Raw genomic sequence first — 21,505 nt, 5'->3', positions numbered from 1 at the left:
GCGCAGCTTTTGTTACCTCAGCAGAATAATATACAACAACCAATCACAGCGCAGCTTTCATGTTACCTCAGCGGTATAATATATAACAACCAATCACTGCGCAGCTTTCATGTTACCTCAGCTTTATAATATATAACAACCAATCACAGCACAGGTTTCGTTACCTCAGCTTTATAATATATAACAACCAATCATAGCACAGCTTTCATGTTACCTCAGCAGAATAATATATAACAACCAAGCACAGCTTTTATGTAACCTCAGCAGTATAATATATAACCACCAATCGCAGCACAGCTTTCATGTTACCTCAGCAGTATAATATATAACCACCAATCACAGCGCAGCTTTCATGTTACCTCAGCGGTATAATATATAACCACCAATCACAGCACAGCTTTCATGTTACCTCAGCAGAATAATATATAACAACCAATCACAGCACAGCTTTCATGTTACCTCAGCAGTATAATATATAACCACCAATCGCAGCACAGCTTTTATGTAACCTCAGCAGTATAATATATAACCACCAATCGCAGCACAGCTTTCATGTTACCTCAGCAGTATAATATATAACCACCAATCACAGCGCAGCTTTCATGTTACCTCAGCGGTATAATATATAACCACCAATCACAGCACAGCTTTCATGTTACCTCAGCAGAATAATATATAACAACCAATCACAGCACAGCTTTCATGTTACCTCAGCAGTATAATATATAACCACCAATCGCAGCACAGCTTTCATGTTACCTCAGCAGTATAATATATAACCACCAATCGCAGCACAGCGATTGGTAACGGGTGCTCGTTACACGAGTCGAACTTCCCGTGATGCTCGAGGGTTCGATTCGAGTAATGAACCCCATTGAAGTCAATGGGCGACTCGAGCATTTTTGTATATTGCCAATGCTCACTAAGGTTTTCATTTGTGAAAATCTGGGAAATTCAAGAAAGTAATGGGAACGACACAGAAACGGATAGGGCAGGCGAGGGGCTACGTGTTGGGCTGCATCTCAAGTTCCCAGGTCCCACTATTAAGCCACAATAGTGGCAAGAGTGCCCCCCCCCCCAACAATTTTACTTCTGAAAAACCCTCATTAGCAAGGCACACCTTAGCTAAGCACCACACTACCTCCAACAAAGCACAATCACTGCCTGCATGACACTCCGCTGCCACTTCTCCTGGGTTACATGCCCAACCCCCCCCCCCCCCCCCCCGCACGACCCAGTGTCCACAGCGCACACCAAAATGTCCCTGCGCAGCCTTCAGCTGCCCTCATGCCACACGCTGGCCTCATAGCCACACCACCCTCATGTCTATATATAAGTGCGTCTGCCATGAGGAGGAACCGGAGGCACACACTGCAGAGGGTTGGCAGGGCCAGGCAGCGACCCTCTTTAAAAGGGGCGGGGCGATAGCCCACAATGCTGTACAGAAGCAATGAGAACTCCAATCCTGTGCCACCTCCGTCAGGAGCTGCAAACGTGGGCATAGCAATGGGGAATCCATGTGCCACACAGTATTCATTCTGTCAAGGTGTCGCATAGCTCAATCCACACTGCAAGGGGAAAGCCGTCAGCGCTCTGCCCCCTACCCAAGTCAGTCATTGCCTTTGTGCCAGACAGGTCAAACACCGCAATGGGAACTAAGTTTGCACCAACAGCATAGGTGGGTCCTAGGAAACCCAAGACATGAACAAAAAATTGATCTGAGCGGCCAAACATGGCAGACTTGCACCACGCCCACGGCATAGGCCTCGGCCCACAGATTCAGCAATCCTAGGCTAGAAGCGGACTTTCACTGCACCCAGGACATAGGCCTCTGCACAAACCCTCAGCAATCGCGTGCCTACAGCGGACTCCAATGCTAGCGTTGCTGTGCACGTCTCATTAGCGCTGTATTGATCCTGTAGTTTGTCCCAATGCAGTGCCCCGGATAGTAGAGCTAATGTCAGATTAAATACAGCTGGGCTTTGGCCCACACTGCATGCCCCAGTCAGACTGGGGTTCTTTATAAGTAGACACAGGCAGGTACAACTCCGTGTGGACCGACAGCATGGGTGGGTCCCAGGAAGCCACCGGCATTACATAAATATATCCCATTGCATTGCCCAGCACAGCTGAGGTAACGTCAGATTAAATGCAGGTGGGCTTCGGCCCACACTGCATGCCCCAGTCTGACCGGGGTTTTTAATACATAAACACAGGCAGGTACACATCCCTAATGTGAAGTCCGTGTGGACCCAAAGCATGGGTGGCTCCCTGGAACCCACCGGCGGTACATAAACAAATCCCATTGCAGTGCCCTGGACAGCAGAGCTAACGTCAGACACAATACAGGTGGGCTTCGGCCCACAGTGCATGCCCCAGTCAGACTGGTAATATGTACCTTAACAGTAACTGCGTTGGTGGGAATGTGGTGGCGACTGCAGACCTAGTAACGCGGTTTTACTTAATTGGTTTTCGGAATGTGGCCAGGATTAAGTAGGCCGTGGTGGGGGGGATGGTGCGGGGGCTCTCTTTTTGTGTCGTTAAAGGTGAAATTCTTGGACTGCCACCAGATGGACCAATGCAAAGGTATTTGCCAAGAATGTTTTCATTGTTAGAGGAGGAGGGGGATGTTTTTTGCGGCACTACATGTCCTCTCCACGTGTCCGTGGTTATATGTACCTTAACTGTAACCGGGTTGGTCGGAAATGGCCTCACCGCCATCATGTCTTTGGGAAGCCTCCGTATCCACAGCCCAGTGACATAGCATTAGCAGAGGTATAGGCAGAGCCCAGAATTAGTAACATTTCAGCGGTAGCATTAGGGACAGGCCCCAGTAACATATCACTAGCAGCATTATAGGGGGAGCACACTATTAGTTCCATTTCAGTAGTAGTAGCAGTCCAGACAGGCCCCAGTAACAATTCCGAAGCAGCAGTATAGGGGGAGCACAGTCTTAGTTCCATTTCAGTAATAGTAGCAGTCAAGACAGGCCGCAGTAACAATTCCGAAGCAGCAGTATAGCGGGAGCGCAGTCTTAGTTCCATTTCAGTAATAGTAGCACTCAAGACAGGCCACAGTAACAATTCCAAAGCAGCAGTATAGGGGGAGCACAGTCTTAGTTCCATTTCAGTAATAGTAGCAGTCAAGACAGGCCACAGTAGCAATTCCGAAGCAGCAGTATAGGGGGAGCGCAGTCTTAGTTCCATTTCAGTAATCGTAGCACTGAAGACAGGCCCCAGTAACATATCACTAGCAGCAGTATAGGGAGAGCACAGTATTAGTTCCATTTCAGTAGTAGTAGCAGTCAAGACAGGCCCCAGTAACAATTCCGAAGCAGCAGTATAGGGGGAGCACAGTCTTAGTTCCATTTCAGTAATAGTAGCAGTCAAAACATGTCCCAGTAACAATTCCGAAGCAGCAGTATAGGGGGAGCACAGTCTTAGTTCCATTTCAGTAGTAGTAGCAGTCAAAACAGGCCCCAGTAACAATTCTGAAGCAGCAGTATAGGGGGAGCACAGTATTAGTTCCATTTCAGTAGTAGTAGCAGTCAAGACAGGCCACAGTAACATTCCCGTTGCAGCAGTTTAGGGAGATAACAGTCTCTTTCACATTTAAGTAGTTGCAGTATAGACAAGGCCCCAGTTACATTTATGTAGCAAAAGTGTAGGCCAACCACACACACCTTGCTGTACCATAAGTGCAGGCGAAGCCCTTAAAAATTACTAGGATTACACTGTAGGCGAGGACCCCAAAAAATTGGTGTACCAACAGTACTAATGTACCTGAGAAAAATTGCCCATGCCCAACCGAGAGGGCAGGTGAAACCCATTAATTGCTTTGGTTACTGTGGTTAAAGGGGTTGTCCCGAGGCAAACATCAAAATTTTACATTAGCCCATTACCCTGTCACCCCCCTGGCATAAAATAGCAATTTAAAGCGGTTTTTAAACCGCTTGCTACTCACCGATCTGACGAAATATGAAGTTATAAAAATCTTCTACCTAAGATGACCGCTGGTCCTTTCCCCGGGATGCACTGCGGTCTTCTCCCATGGTGCACCATGGGCTCTGTGCGGTCCATTGCCGATTCCAGCCTCCTGATTGGCTGGAATCGGCACACGTGACGGGGCGGAGCTACGATGACGCGGTGACCAGCTCTCCGGCACGAGCGGCCCCATTCACCAGGCAGAAGCTCGGACTGCGCAAGCGCGTCTAAAAACGCCAGAAGACATCAGAATTAGACAGAGCCATGGAGACGGGTACGCCAGCAACAGAGCAGGTAAGTGAATAACTTCTGTATGGCTCATATTTAATGCACGATGTACATTACAAAGTGCATTAATATGGCCATACAGGAGTGTATAACCCCACTTGCTGCCTCGAGACAACCCCTTTAATTTGTAACTACGCCTGGAGGCAGCCCAGTTAAAATAAAAATTGGTTCAGGTGCAAGTTTCAACGCTTTAATGAGAATTGAAACGTATAAACATTGTTTACAAAAGTAATATGACTGAGCCTTGTGGGCCTAAGAAAAATTGCCCTTTCGGTGTGATTACGTGAGGTTTCAGGAGGAGGAGCAGGAGGAGGAGGATGAATATAATACACAGATTGATGAAGCTAAAAGGTCCCTGTTTTTTATGGTGATAGAGAACGATGCTTTCATCCGTGGGTGCAGCCTACATATTGTTTAGGTACCGCTTCTGTCCGCTGGTGGAGAAGAGAAGTCTGGGGAAATACAGGCTTTGTTCATCTTTATGAGTGTAAGCCTGTCGGCACTGTCAGTTGACAGGCGGCTACGCTTATCTGTGATGATTCCCCCAGCCGCACTAAACACTGTCTGACACGACGCTAGCCGCAGGGCAAGCAAGCACCTCCAGGGGATACAGCGCGAGTTCAGGCCACGTGTCCAGCTTCGACACCCAGTAGTTGTAGGGAGCAGAGGCGTCATGGAGGATGGTCGTGCGATCGGCTACGTACTCCCTCACCATCCTTTTACAGTGCTCCTGCCGACTCAGCCTTGACTGGGGAGCGGTGACACAGTCTTGCTGGGGAGCCATAAAGCTGGCAAAGGCCTTGGAGAGTGTTCCCCTTCCTGCGCTGTACATGCTGCCTGATCTCCGCGCCTCCCCTGCTACCTGGCCCTCGGAACTGCGCCTTCTGCCACTAGCGCTGTCGGATGGGAATTTTACCATCAGTTTGTCCACCAGGGTCCTGTGGTATAGCATCACTCTCGAACCCCTTACCTTTTCGGGTATGAGAGTGGAAAGGTTCTCCTTATACCGTGGGTCGAGCAGTGTGTACACCCAGTAATCTGTAGTGGCCAGAATGCGTGTAACGCGAGGGTCACGAGAAAGGCATCTTAACATGAAGTCCGCCATGTGTGCCAGGGTACCTGTACGCAACACATGGCTGTCCTCACTAGGAAGATCACTTTCAGGATCCTCCTCCTTTGGCCATACACGCTGAAAGGATGACAGGCAAGCAGCATGGGTACCCTCAGCAGTGGGCCAAGCTGTCTCTTCCCCTCCTCCTCATGCTCCTCCCCTCCTCCTTCTCCTCCAAAATGCGCTGAGATATAGACATGAGGGTGTTCTGACTATCCAGCGACATACTGTCTTCCCCTGCCTCCGTTTCCGAGCGCAAAGCGTCTGCCTTTATGCTTTGCAGGGAACTTCTCAAGAGGCATAGCAGAGGAATGGTGACGCTAATGATTGCATCATCGCCGCTCACCATCTGGGTAGACTCCTCAAAGTTTCCAAGGACCTGGCAGATGTCTGCCAACCAGGCCCACTCTTCTGTAAAGAATTGAGGAGGCTGACTCCCACTACGCCGCCCATGTTGGAGTTGGTATTCCACTATATCTCAACGCTGCTCATAGAGCCTGGCCAATATGTGGAGCGTAGAGTTCCACCGTGTGGGCATGTCGCACAGCAGACGGTGCACTGGCAGATTAAACCAATGTTGCAGGGTCCGCAGGGTGGCAGCATCCGTGTTGGACTTGGGGAAATGTGCGCTGACCTGGCGCACCTTTCCGAGCAGGTATGACAAGCATGGGTAGCTTTTCAGAAACCGCTGAACCACCAAATTAAAGACGTGGGCCAGGCATGGCACGTGCGTGAGGCTGCCGAGCTGCAGAGCCGCCACCAGGTTACGGCCGTTGTCACACACGACCATGCCCGGTTGGAGGCTCAGCGGCGAAAGCCAGCGGTCGGTCTGCTCTGTCAGACCCTGCAGCAGTTCGTGGGCCATGTGTCTCTTCTCTCCTAAGCTGAGTAGTTTCAGCACGGCCTGCTGGCACTTGCCCACCGCTGTGCTGCCACGCCGCGCGACACCGACTGCTGGCGACGTGCTGCTGCTGCTGACACATCTTGATTGCGAGACAGAGGTTGCGTTGGAGGAGGAGGAGGAGGAGGGTGGTTTAGTGAAGGAAGCATACACCGCCGCAGATACCAGCACCGAGCTGGGGCCCGCAATTCTGGGGGTGGGTAGGACGTGAGCGGTCCCAGGCTCTGACTCTGTCCCAGCCTCCACTAAATTCACCCAATGTGCCGTCAGGGAGATATAGTGGCCCTGCCCGCCTGTGCTTGTCCACGTGTCCATTGTTAAGTGGACCTTGGTAGTAACCGCGTTGGTGAGGGCGCATACAATGTTGCGGGAGACATGGTCGTGCAGGGCTGCGACGGCACATCGGGAAAAGTAGTGGCGACTGGGAACCAAGTAGCGCGGGGCCGCCGCCGCCATCATGCTTTTGAAAGCCTCCATTTCCACAAGCCTATACGGCAGCATCTCCAGGCTGATCAATTTGGCTGTGTGCACGTTTAACGCTTGAGCGTGCGGGTGCGTGGCGGCGTACTTGTGCTTGCGCTCAAACAGTTGCGCTAGTGACGTCTGGACGCTGCGCTGAGAGACATTGCTGGATGGGGCCGAGGACAGCGGAGGTGAGGGTGTGGGTGCAGGCCGGTAGGCACTCGTGCCTGTGTCCTCATAGGGGGGTTGGATCTCAGTGGCAGGTTGGGGCACAGGGGGAGAGGCAGTGGTGCAAACCGGAGGCGGTGAACGGCCTTCGTCCCACCTTGTGGGGTGCTTGGTCTTCATATGCCTGCGCATGCTGGTGGTGGTGGCTCCCCAGCTGATCTTGGCGCGACAAAGGTTGCACACCACTGTTCGTTGGTCGTCAGGCGTCTCTGTGAAAAACTGCCACACCTTAGAGCACCTTGGCCTCTGCAGGGTGGCATGGCGCGAGGGGGGCGCTTTGGGAATCAGTTGGTGGATTATTCGGTCTTGCCCTGCCTCTACCCCTGGCCACCGCACTGGCTCGGCCTGTGCCCACACCCTGACTTGGGCCTCTGCGTCCTCGCCTACGTCCACGTCCTCTAGGCCTACCCCTACCCCTCAGCATGCTGTATTACCAGTAGTGCAGAAACGCTGTAATTAAATGTGCCGCTTATTGGCCTGTGGTTGGAGGCTGACTTCGCTTACGGAACGCACAGCAGAGCCAGGAAAGAATTTTGCGCAAGCCTGCTGTAACACTTAGCTGGCTGCGTATGAATTAGGACAACTACCCCCTGCAGAGACCCAGTACACTGAGGACGGTCACAGGCAGCCCAAATAGATTTTTTTTCCCAAATGTTTTTGGAAAGGCCCACTGCCTATATACACTAAATATGTCTTCTGTCCCTGCCTCACCACTACTTGCCCTGGACTATGTAAAATTACTGCAGACTGTTTCACTGTGGACAGGAATACAGCGGTGATGTAACAGGGAACACAGAGCCAGGAAAGAATTTTGTGCAAGCCTGCTGTAACACTTAGCTGGCTGCGTATGAATTAGGACAACTACCCCCAGCAGAGACCCAGTACACTGAGGACGGTCACAGGCAGCCCAAATAGATTTTTTTTCCCAAATGTATTTGGAAAGGCCCACTGCCTATATACACTAAATATGTCTTCTGTCCCTGCCTCACCACTACTGGCCCTGGATTATGTAAAATTACTGCAGACTGTTTCACTGTGGACAGGAATACAACGGTGATGTAACAGGCAACACAGAGCCAGGAAAGAATTTTGCGCAAGCCTGCTTTAACACTTAGCTGGCTGCGTATGAATTAGGACAACTACCCCCAGCAGAGACCCAGTACACTGAGGACGGTCACAGGCAGCCCAAATAGATTTTTTTCCCCAAATGTTTTTGGAAAGGCCCACTGCCTATATACACTAAATATGTCTTCTGTCCCTGCCTCACCGCTACTGGCCCTGCACTATGTAAAATTACTGCAGACTGTTTCACTGTGGACAGGAATACAGCGGTGATGTAACAGGGAACACAGAGCCAGGAAAGAATTTTGTGCAAGCCTGCTGTAACACTTAGCTGGCTGCGCATGAATTAGGATAACTACCCCCAGCAGAGACCCAGTACACTGAGGACGGTCACAGGCAGCCCAAATAGATTTTTTTCCCCAAATGTATTTGGAAAGGCCCACTGCCTATATACACTAAATATGTCTTCTGTCCCTGCCTCACCGCTACTGGCCCTGCACTATGTAAAATTACTGCAGACTGTTTCACTGTGGACAGGAATACAGCGGTGATGTAACAGGGAACACAGAGCCAGGAAAGAATTTTGTGCAAGCCTGCTGTAACACTTAGCTGGCTGCGCATGAATTAGGACAACTACCCCCAGCAGAGACCCAGTACACTGAGGACGGTCACAGGCAGCCCAAATAGATTTTTTTTCCCAAATGTATTTGGAAAGGCCCACTGCCTATATACACTAAATATGTCTTCTGTCCCTGCCTCACCACTACTTGCCCTGGACTATGTAAAATTACTGCAGACTGTTTCACTGTGGACAGGAATACAGCGGTGATGTAACAGGCAACACAGAGCCAGGAAAGAATTTTGCGCAAGCCTGCTGTAACACTTAGCTGGCTGCATATGAATTAGGACAACTACCCCCAGCAGAGACCCAGTACACTGAGGACGGTCACAGGCAGCCCAAATAGATTTTTTTTCCCAAATGTTTTTGGAAAGGCCCACTGCCTATATAGACTGTATATGTCTTCTGTCCCTGCCTCACCACTACTGGCCCTGGACTATGTATAATTACTGCAGGGCGCAATGCTCTGCACGGCCGATATACAAAAAAAAAAAAGTGCAACACTGCAAAAAGCAGCGTCCACACTACTGCACACGGTTAGATGTGGCCCTAAGAAGGACCGTTGGAGTTCTTGAAGCCTAAAATACTCCCAACACTCTGCCTATAGCAACTCCAGCAAGACAGCACTTTCCCTGAACTATGTCAGAATGCATCTGTGGCGAGCCGCGGGAGGGGCTGATTTATATACTCGGGTGACACCTGATCTCGCCAGCCACTCACTGCAGGGGGGTGGTATAGGGCTTGAACGTCGCAGGGGGAAGTTGTAATGCCTTCCCTGTCTTTCTATTGGCCAGAAAAGCGCGCTAACGTCTCAGAGATGAAAGTGAAAGTAACTCGAACATCGCGTGGTGCTCGTTTCGTATAACAAGCATCTCGAACACGCTAATACTCGAACGAGCATCAAGCTCGGACGAGTACGTTTGCTCATCTCTAGTAGTTACCTAAACATTGCAGAATCTATACCAACACTACAACAGATTTAAATTAAGCCAAAAGTTTAAAAAAAAACAAAACATACTTTACTCTAAGATAGAAAACAACTTGGAATATTTTGACAAACCAGCTTCTTCGATTCCGTCGATCACCCAACCATCCTCCCATCTTTAGCGTATGAACTGCAGTCAATTAACTTAAATACAAGAAAAAGTAATCTCTCAGTGCTACGGGTGAAAAAAGCACCGATAGGACTCTTGGCAAGAAAATTCCATGACATTTCCAGGAATTCCATGACTTTCACCAAATTCAAGGTATTCCAGGCTTTACCTGACGCATATGAACCCCGATATGCCACCACTGCAGGCAAAGTAAATAGAGGCCAGTGTAGAGGGTAGGAATGGCGGCGCTGGACTGGCAGGAGGGGAGGACAGGAATGGCGGTGCTGGACTGGCTGGAGGGGAGGACAGGAATGGCGGTGCTGGACTGGCTGGAGGGGAGGACAGGAATGGCGGTGCTGGACAGGCAGTAGGGAAGGAAAGGAATGGCGGTGCTGGACAGGCAGGAGGGGAAGACAGGAATGGTGGGGCTGGACAGGCAGGAGGGGAGGACAGGAATGGCGGTGCTGGACTGGCAGGAGGGGAGGACAGGAATGGCGGTGCTGGACAGGCAGTAGGGAAGGACAGGAATGGCGGTGCTGGACAGGCAGGAGGAAAAGACAGGAATGGCGGTGCTGGACAGGCAGGAGGGAAAGACAGGAATGGCGGTGCTGGACTGGCAGGAGGGGAGGACAGGAATGGCGGTGCTGGAATGGCGGGAGGGGAGGACAGAACGGCGGTGCTGGTCTGGCGGCAGGGGAGGACAGGAATGGTGGTGCTGGACTGGTGGGAGCGTATACCTAAATTTCATACCACCTCCACACCATTCACAACCTCATTGGTTGTTTGGATTAACTCATTCACGGTGATTGGTTATTTGGGTTGGCTCGAATAGAGGCGGTGTGGAATAGGGATATATGCCTGGTGGGAGGGGAGGACAGAATGGCGGTGCTGAACTGGCTGGAGGGGAAAACAGGAATGGTGGTGCTGGGCTGGCAGGAGATCAGAGTGGTGAGTATACTTTTGTTATTTATAATCATTTGCTGCCCTCTCCAAAAGGTTTTCAGATCTTGAAAAATTGTTGGGCTAAAACAGCACCATGGTGGGAGGTATTGCTTATGTGTTTTAACCCCTTAAGGCTCCAGGACATACGTTTATGTCCCAGAGGTTCAAGGTTTTTTTTTATTGTGGGAGATCGGGGGTCAATCCAACGCCATACAATGCAGGTGATGGCTGTTCCTTATAGCTGACACCCGCCTGCAATGGCTGTTAACCCTTTAAATGCAATCATCAATTCTGACAGGGGTATGTAAATGCCCGATTGATGTGATCTTTTGAAAGCCCCCAGGCCTGCCATTGCGGATTGTCAGATCGCAGTATAACGTAATGCTATGGTATTACATCATACTGCAGGAGCGATTAAACCATTGCAAGTTGATGTCCTCTATAGGGACTAAAAAAAAAATAGTTTAAAAAAGTTTTATTAATTATTACAAAAAATAAAAAGGTAATAACGTTTAAAAGAAAACCATTTTGCCATATTTATATAATAAAAATCTAAATGAACCCAAAAATATATTGGGATGCAAATGAGAACACTGTTATTTACGATGTGGGGGGGGGGATTCCCTGGGAGTTCCCTGTCAGTGACACAGGCCAACCCATGTCTTCACCCATACATCCGGTGGAGACATATTGCACCAGTACCCATATGCATAAGTAGTGCAGTGTAGTATACAAGCAATCGAATGATTACATCTTCAAGTTCATGTGAAGGGCAAGAAAAAAAGAAAATGTAGTTTAAATTAACCCCTTAGTTACCACCCAGTATTGAGTCAACTTGGCTAATTACATTCTCCGTGAAAAAAAAAAAATGTTTTCATTGACAGTTGAAAAACACGCATTGACAACTGGTTGGTTAAGCTGAGGCCGGCTTCACACTGGAGTGGGCAATATCTGTCTGTGTTTCACAGGCAAAGGATTGCAGAGATTCTCCCATTGCTTTCAATGGGCTGGCGCTGCTGCCGCGAGCCCCGTTGGACACGAAGGCCAAGTTTGCTAAAAGATAGCTATTTTTTTTTTCCTGCATAGCATCGCAAAGCACAAATCTCGCACAATTTTCTGCGGGTCGGTATGATTACAACGATACCCAAACTATTGTAATTTTTGGTTTTTTTTCTACTTTTGCACAATAAAACCCCCTTTTTTGGGGAGGGAAATGATAATTATTTTTGCATTGTTGAATTCAAACTCTCATAACGTTTTGTATTCTCCCACGGACGGAGCTCTGTGAGGGCTTGTTTTTTGTGTGACGAGCTTTAGTTTTTATTTTTACCATGTTGGGGTACATGTGGCTCTTTTGATCGCTTTTATTGTGCTTTTTGGGAGGTAAAATGAATAAAATAACCATTTTGCCTCCTTTTTTTTGCTGTGCTTGCCGCGCAGGATAATTAGTGTGCTCACATTATTGTACAGGTCTTTATGGACATGTGATGATACCACATATGTGGGGGTTTTCTTATCTTTTTCATTTTTTTCATGCAAGCAGGGGAAGATGAGCAAAAAATGGCTTTGTTAATTGTTTTAAAAGATTTTTTTCACTATTTCTTTGCTTTTTTACACTGTTTATGAACCTGAAGGGGACCTGATCCTTAGCAGCTATGATAACGCATTGCAGGACTGTTGTCCTGCAATGCCTCATCGCTTCTGATAGCGATCATTGGCAATGGCTAAGCAGGATGCCTGTAGCTGGCGTCCTGTTGCCATGGCAACCCGTCAGCCCTCCGCAATTACGTTGTGGGGATCCGATGATGTTACAGACGGAGTGCACTCCCTCTGTGAACCCTTTACATGCCGCGATCTACATAAATTGTGGCATGCAAGCGGTTAACAATGTGAGTCGCTGGATGGCACAGGATTTCTTCTGATCTCGCGCTATCCACATGACGTAAAGTTACGTAATTTTGTGTTAAGCACCCCGCTGCCGTGACGTCACCTTACAAGAGGTTAAGGTTCAGGACTGTGAGATTCTGAAAACCTCTTTGAACCCAACATTGGTCCTCTGTGAATTAGCATGGAGTGTGGACGCGCTTTTCAGAGCTGGTAGCCGATAGCAGGGAGCGGTCACACTCCCCGACCCAACATGTTTTCACAGCCCTGTAGAATAAAGCCCTGACACCCAAATTGTGAAGATACACATGGGACCCCGGCAGCAGCGGTCTGTGCGGCTCGGTTTACAATGCCCGGTTAGAGTTATAAGGCTTCTATAAAGAGTCTGACATTCACTGCAGGAATGCTGCCTGCCAATAGGTGGCGCTGCAGAGGTATTGTTCCATCTCCACTATTTACATAAATATGGCGCACGGCGTGTCGTGTTAGCAGCAGACACTGAAGAAGTATCACAACTGGTGCGGAGGGGAGGCGTTGCCCATAGCAACCAGAACGCCCCTGAGGAATGAGGTGGAAGCTGATTGGTCGCCGAGGGACACTTTACCACTTAGCGCCAGTTTTGATACATCCGAGCCGTTATGCTAATGACTAGTGGCAGAAAAAAATGCTGTTAAACTCCAAATGTGTGACAGACGCCCCCATGTTTATCTTGGTCTGTGACATGGCGGACAACATTGGAAATAAAGCATTAATAAGTGAGCGATTCCACAAACTGCAATGACTGCGCCAAATTCTGTGCTCCAATGGCTCCTTCACAGCAGTGATGACGTCATGCGTGTGTAATCCGCCATAACTATATTCTCTGTCTGCGATATTTTAATAAAATGGTAATTATTTGCACTGAACATCTCCTTTCTGCTTTGTCCGGGCTCTACTGATAATATTACCGCAGTGGCTGCTGGGACTTGTAGTTTCAGAACAACGCCCGCAGGGTTTACTGGGGCTTGTAGTTCATTAGCACCCAGACAAGGTGCAGCTGGCGTCTGAGAAACTACATTTCCCAGCATGATTAGTGCCCCAATTTTCAGTGACGCAATCACAGCACGAATCGTTCGCTGTACATCACCCACTCAGCCAATCACCTTCCAGCGTGATCCGTTACCCCAGCAACAGGTCCTCTCTATAGTAAGTGGGCGGTCCGTCCCGTCAGACTGGTCAGTCGGCTACAGAGCAGCGCAGCTATTGGCTGGGAGTGACAGCGGAGGCGGAGCTAACAGCCGGCAGGTGAATATATAAGTGATGCTGCTGCAGGTGAGGATCGCGCATCGCTCCCCGCAGTCATGGAATTCCTGAGGTCTCTGGGACACCCGGAGGAGATCTACAACCTGCTCAGGTTCAAGATGGGCTGTCGGGCTGCCCTGTCCCAGCAGGAGCGGGTAAGGGAGAAGCCCCGGAGGAGGACACAAGTGTCCTAGAAGTGTCCGCTGGGTCCTCGCTGTCCCGCAGGGTTATTCAGGCGGTGCTGCGGTATTGCTGCGGTATTGCTGCGATTTATAGCGCCGTGTGATAACAGCCCGAGTATCTGCTGTCTCTTCCTGCAGGTTATTCTGTATTGTGGGCTGTGACTATAAACCGGCTTGTAGTGCTGATAGTTATGGCTGCGGCTGCCGGGACGGCGGAGGGGGGTGGGGGATTTATTCCTTCCAATCCTGATTTATTTACAGAACTTATACTCCATTATACTGCAGAGCTGCACTCACTATTCTGCTGGTGGAGTCACTGTGTACATACATTACTTATCCTGTACTAATCCTGAGTTATATCCTGTATTATACTCCAGAGCTGCACTCACTATTCTGCTGGTGGAGTCACTGTGTACACACATTATTTATCCTGTACTAATCCTGAGTTACATCCTGTATTATACTCCAGAGCTGCACTCTACTATTCTGCTGGTGGAGTCACTGTGTACATACATTACTTATCCTGTACTGATCCTGAGTTACATCCTGTATTATACTCCAGAGCTGCACTCACTATTCTGCTGGTGGAGTCACTGTGTACATACATTACTTATCCTGTACTGATCCTGAGTTACATCCTGTATTATACTCCAGAGCTGCACTCACTAATCTGCTGGTAGAGTCACTGTGTACATGCATTACTGATCCTGAGTTACATCCTGTATTATACTTCAGAGCTGCACTCACTATTCTGCTAGTGGAGTTACTGTGTATATACGTTACTTATCCTGAGTTACATCCTGTGTTATACTTCAGAGCTGCACTCACTATTCTGCTAGTGGAGTTACTGTGTATATACGTTACTTATCCTGAGTTACATCCTGTATTATACTCCAGAGCTGCACTCACTATTCTGCTGGGTGATGGAGGAAGCGGTGATGACGTTTGCTCTTGGATAAAAAAACCTGCTGGTCTGACTGAGGTCCTATAATACAGGGAGACGACTAATTGTCCTCAATCTGATCTCTATAGCGTCTGGGTGGGACAAGTCGCTGCAGATAAGGGGGTCCGGGCTGCAGCCTGAATGTATCTATTTTTATGGGTAACTTATACAAAAATCACAGATATATATTTTGTTTTACAGATAATTGGAAAACCCTCCAGCACTGGAGGTTATGGGGGATACATGACTGCAGGTCAGAGACTGGTGAATTACTCATCACCGGCATTTACTGGGAGCTGGAAAGTGATAATTACCCACTGAAATATCACACCGGTCTAGTGTTTGGGGGGTGTGGGTGTTTTTTTTAAATCTATTATAATTTTTTTTTTCCATTTTACGGACAACGGGGCAAAACAGTGCTCTATATCTGGGCTGTCTAGGAATTTCTAGATGGTTGGCAACCCTGTAATGAGTCCAGCTCTGGAGTATAATACAGGATGTAACACAGGATCAGTACATGATAAGTAATGTATGTACACAGTAACTCCACCAGCAGAATAGTGAGTGCAGCTCTGGAGTATAATACAGGATGTAACTCAGGATCAGTACAGGATAAGTAATGTATGTACACAGTGACTCCACCAGCAGAATAGTGAGTGCAGCTCTGGAGTATAATACAGGATGTAACTCAGGGTTAGTACAGGATAAGTAATGTATGTACACAGTGACTCCACCAGCAGAATAGTGAGTGCAGCTCTGGAGTATAATACAGGATGTAACTCAGGATCAGTACAGGATAAGTAATGTATGTACACAGTGACTCCACCAGCAGAATAGTGAGTGCAGCTCTGGAGTATAATACAGGATGTAACTCAGGATCAGTACAGGATAAATAATGTATGTACACAGTGACTCCACCGGCAGAATAGTGAGTGCAGCTCTGGAGTATAATACAGGATGTAACTCAGGGTTAGTACAGGATAAGTAATGTATGTACATAGTGACTTCACCAGCAGAATGAGTGCAGCTCTGGAGTATAATACAGGATGTAACTCAGGATCAGTACAGGATAAGTAATGTATGTACACAGTGACTCCACCAGCAGAATAGTGAGTGCAGCTCTGCAGTATAATCTTGATGTACGACGTATGACATGACACCCAGGACCTCCTTCAGGAATGGTGATTATTTTATGGCGCACAGACACTGGTGGATTTACATCCAAAGCCCAGAGTGAGTATACAAAGAAATTCCAACAACTCTATACAGAGTGGGCTGGCTTATTCATAGTTCTATAACTATTGGTTAACACCTGGAGGAAGAACTCAGGAAGAAAGACTTTATTTTCACTTTCTACAAGAAAAGCAAGGGAAGGGAGGGGGGTGGAATGTAAGTTAGGCAGAAAAGACTATAATATACTGCAGCTTTCTAGCTGATGACAGAAGCAATAGCAGTTAAACTATATTAATTTTTCTACCTCCTCATACAGGGGCGTACCTAAAGGCCCAGGGGCCCGGATGCAACATTTCAGCTCGGGTGGGGGTGGCTTCAAAAGATTCTTCTAGGAAATAGAGAGATGGATAAATAGGAAATAGAGATATAGATAGATATAGATGTAGAGCGAGATGGATAGATATGAGATGGAGAAATAGATTGATTAGGTATAGATAAAGAGGAAGCAGAGAAATAGATAGATTGATATGAGATAGATATAAGATAGAGAAATAGATTGATATGAGATAGAGAGATGGATAGATAGTAGGGATGAGCGAGTATACTCGCTAATGCACTACTCGCTCAAGTAATGTGCCTTAGCCGAGTATCTCCCTACTAGTCCCTGAAGATTCGGGGGCCGCCGCGGGGTGGGGAGCTGCGGGGGAGAGCAGGGAGGAACGGAGGTAAGATCTTTCTCTCCCTCTCTCCTGCCCGCTCTCCCCTGCTCCCCGCAGCGACTCACCTGTCAGCTGCGGCGGCTCCCGAATCTTCAGGGACGAGCGGGGAGATACTCGGCTAAGGCACATTACTCGAGCGAGTAGTGCCTTAGCGAGTATACTCGCTCATCCCTAATAGATAGGTATGTGATAGAAAGATATGAGATAGAGAATTAGATATGAGAGAAAGATAGAAAGATAAATAGGAAATGGAGAGATGGATTGATATGAGAGAGATAGATACATATGGGATAGAGTAGATAGATATGAAATAGATAGGAGATTGATACATATGAGATAGGTATCTATTTATCTCTCATGTAACTATGAGATACAGTTAGATAGGAGATAGAGTAGATGGATATAGATATGAGACAGACAGGTAGATAGCTATGAGTTAGACTAGATAGACAGATACATATGATATGGATTAATAGATAGATAGCTATACGATAGACGAATGGACAGATAGATGATAGATATGAGATAAATAGATATGAGATACCGTATTTTTTGCTTTATAAGACTCACTTTTCTCCCCCGCTCCAAAGTCTGTGTGTGTGTGTCTGTGTGTGTGTGTCTGTGTGTCTGTGTGTGTGTGTGTGTGTGTGTGTGTGTCTGTGTGTGTGTGTCTGTGTGTGTATGTCTGTGTGTGTGTGTCGCTGCATCTTATAAAGCGTATGTGCCAAAATTTGTCGCATCGCCATAGTCGCACAAACAATTGTGCGATCAGTTACCAGTTCTCTCTCCTCCCCACTGCCGCTCATGTGCGCTGCTGCTTGGTGGTAAGCACCAGCAGGAACTGCTGCTTCTTCCCCGCCTCCACCAATCAGCTTCTTCCCTTCCTCCTGCCGCACACAAGTGCCGCTATAACACGGAGCTCCGGTATTTCAGACCTCTGCTGCTCTTGCTGCGCCGTCGCCCAGCATTATACCCTGCACTGTCCCTGGGTGAGCCTGACATATTTTTTCCCTCTAAAACGGGGTGCGTCTTATCATCCACTGCGTTATTTAAAGTAAAATATATGGTCGATAGAAGATGAGATAGATAAATGGATATTAGATGGATGGATGGATAGATAGATAGACATGAGATAGATATGAGGAAGATGGATGGACAGACAAATAGACATGAGGGTGAGAGATAAACAGAAAGATAGACAGATTTATATGAAATAGATATGAGAGATGGATAAATAGGAAATAGAGAGATAGATTGAGGGAGTGATGGATGGACATGAGTGAGGAAGAGTGATGGATGGACATGAGCGAGGGATGGATGGACATGAGCGAGGGATGGATGGACATGAGCGAGGGATGGATGGACATGAGCGAGGGATGGATGGACATGAGCGAGGGATGGATGGACATGAGCGAGGGATGGATGGACATGAGCGAGGGAGAGGGATGGATGGACATGAGCGAAGGAGAGGGATGGATGGACATGAGCGAGGGAGAGGGATGGATGGACATGAGCGAGGGAGAGGGATGGATGGACATGAGCGAGGGAGAGGGATGGATGGACATGAGCGAGGGAGAGGGATGGATGGACATGAGCGAGGGAGAGGGATGGATGGACATGAGCGAGGGAGAGGGATGGATGGACATGAGCGAGGGAGAGGGATGGATGGACATGAGCGAGGGAGAGGGATGGATGGACATGAGCGAGGGAGAGGGATGGATGGACATGAGCGAGGGAGAGGGATGGATGGACATGAGCGAGGGAGAGGGATGGATGGACATGAGCGAGGGAGAGGGATGGATGGACATGAGCGAGGGAGAGGGATGGATGGACATGAGTGATGGATGGGAGGGAGGGAGAGGGATGGGAGGGAGGGAGAGGGATGGGAGGGAGGGAGAGGGATGGGAGGGAGGGAGAGGGATGGGAGGGAGGGGGAGGGATGGGAGGGAGGGATGGGAGGGAGGGAGGGAGAGGGATGGGAGGGAGAGGGATGGGAGGGAGGGAGAGTGATGGGAGGGAGGGAGAGTGATGGGAGGGAGGGAGAGTGATGGGAGGGAGGGAGGGTGATGGGAGGGAGGGAGGGAGGGTGATGGGAGGGAGGGAGGGTGATGGGAGGGAGAGTGATGGGAGGGAGGGAGAGTGATGGATGGGAGGGAGAGTGATGGATGGGAGGGAGAGTGATGGATGGGAGGGAGAGTGATGGATGGGAGGGAGAGTGATGGATGGATGGACGGGAGGGAGGGAGAGTGATGGATGGATGGACGGGAGGGAGGGAGAGGGATGGATGGATGGACGGGAGGGAGGGAGAGGGATGGATGGACGGGAGGGAGGGAGAGGGATGGATGGACGGGAGGGAGGGAGAGGGATGGATGGACGGGAGGGAGAGGGATGGATGGACGGGAGGGAGGGAGAGGGATGGATGGACGGGAGGGGGAGGGATGGATGGACGGGAGGGGGAGGGATGGATGGACGGGAGGGGGAGGGAGAGGGATGGATGGACGGGAGGGGGAGGGAGAGGGATGGATGGACGGGAGGGGGAGGGAGAGGGATGGATGGACGGGAGGGGGAGGGAGAGGGATGGATGGACGGGAGGGGGAGGGAGAGTGAGTGATGGATGGACGGGAGGGGGAGGGAGAGTGATGGATGGACGGGAGGGAGAGGGAGGGAGAGAGATGGACGGGAGGGAGAGGGAGGGAGAGAGATGGACGGGAGGGAGAGGGAGGGAGAGAGATGGACGGGAGGGAGAGGGAGGGAGAGAGATGGACAGGAGGGAGAGGGACAAAGAGATGGATAAATAGATATAGGGAAATAGGAAATGTGGAGAGATAGATATGAGATAGATAGGAAATAGATATGAGAGATAGATAGGAAATGGAGAGATAGATTGACATGTGATAGAGGTAGAGTGATAGATAGACATCAGGGAGAGGGATAGAGATAGATAGACATGAGAGAGATAGATATGAGGGAGAGGTATATAGATAGATGGGAGGGAGATAGATAGAGATAAATTGGAAATGTAGAGAGATGGATAGATAGGAAATGGAGAAATAGATTTATATGAGAGAGAGAGATACATAGATATGAAAGACATTGATATGAGATAGTGAGATAAACAGATGTGAGATGGATAGAGAAATATATTGATATGAGATAGAGAGATGGATAGGAAATAGAGAGATGGATTGATATGAGATAGAGAAATGGATTGATATGAGATATAGATGGGGGGGGGGGAAAGATATTGATAAATAGAGAGATAGATTGATATGAGACAGACATGGATAAATGGATATGCGAGATATAGATAGATATGAGCTAGATAAATAGGAAATAGATTGATATGAGATAGCGGGATAGATAAATAGGAAATAGAGAAATGGATTGATATGAGATAGAGAGATAGATAGAGAAATAGATATGAGAGATATATAGGAAATAGATATATTGATATTAGAGAGAGAGAGAGAAAGAGATGGAGAAATAGATTGATATGAAATAGAGAGATGAATAAATAGATGGGTATATAGGCGAGAGGGATAGATATGAGATATACACACACACACACACACACACACACACACACACACACACACACACACACACACACACACACACACACACACACACACACACACACACACACACACGTGTATGTGTTATATATGGAGCCCAGACCACCTCTCCCTATGTTGGCAGCAGGACAGGCAGCCGCAGTCCAGCAGGGGCAGCACGATGATGACCTCATCACTGTGCTCAACTCCCTTCTGGGCCGTGTGGCTGCCTCACCCCTGTACTCTACTCTGCTTCCTCTCAGGCTGGCCACACTGTCGGCTGCGTGATTGCTGAGGTGCTGCAGGCAGAGCGACCAGCGATTAATGCACTGAATGTGTATATGTATAGGGCGACCTCTGGGCCCACTCAGCGCACGGACCAGGTCACCACTGCTGCCCCAGTGACCTCTGACGGTACTGCTATGTCCTCATACCGCAATACAGGATAAGTGATCAGACACGAACTCAAAACAGTGATTTGCTTTCTCTCAGTGACTCTGTCTCCCAATATCCTCATGTTGTTCCCCATCAGTATCAGACATGACATGTGGGACCGGTATAATATTAGTCCCATCAGCTGATGGATATATCAGTCATGAAGTTGCTGTTGGCGAAGTGTAACATCACTATTGTTGACTTGTGGCTTCCTACTGTAAACAGTAAGGTATGGAACTACTTACCTTGTGGCTCCCATGAGGCTCTGATCATGTCTGGCCCAGGGCAGTTTCACACGGGTGTTCTGTATTGCTTGCAGTGATTGGCTGAACAATTAAATCAGAGGAGTTAGTATTTTTTTTCTTTATTTTACTGGATGAGATTACCCCAATCTAATTATCAAAAATGATCAAAATCAGTGTTTTCTGCTCCAAGCGGGAGGGACATGTGTGGTGGATCAATCGTTGCACAGGGCTGGAGTTTTCTGTATGGAGTTTTTAGCCCCTGGGCCACCACTGATGCTCAAGGGACACTTAAGGTCAATTTAGCTAACCTGATTTTATTTTTAATGGCCGTAGGAGTTGTGGCTCCACAATTGATAATCGATCACTGAACACTAATCAGGACCACTCATGCAGTGTTTA

The 21,505-nt window shown here is 48.6% G+C and overlaps 1 protein-coding gene across 1 annotated transcript in view; it reads left to right on the top strand.

The window, feature by feature from the left end:
* The first annotated feature begins 13,914 nt into the window (after positions 1-13,914).
* LOC136620373 (squalene synthase-like) overlaps positions 13,915-21,505 on the top strand; it is a 59,949-nt gene continuing 52,358 nt past the window's right edge. The window contains exon 1 of the mRNA XM_066595106.1: positions 13,915-14,010. Coding sequence (XP_066451203.1) covers positions 13,915-14,010 — 96 coding nt within the window. The remainder of the gene's footprint in view (positions 14,011-21,505) is intronic.

The sequence above is a fragment of the Eleutherodactylus coqui genome, chromosome 1, assembly GCF_035609145.1.
Source record: "Eleutherodactylus coqui strain aEleCoq1 chromosome 1, aEleCoq1.hap1, whole genome shotgun sequence".
Lineage (NCBI taxonomy): Eukaryota > Metazoa > Chordata > Amphibia > Anura > Eleutherodactylidae > Eleutherodactylus > Eleutherodactylus coqui.
Note: the sequence above shows the minus strand (reverse complement) of the source record. Positions and strands in the feature narration are given on the sequence as shown.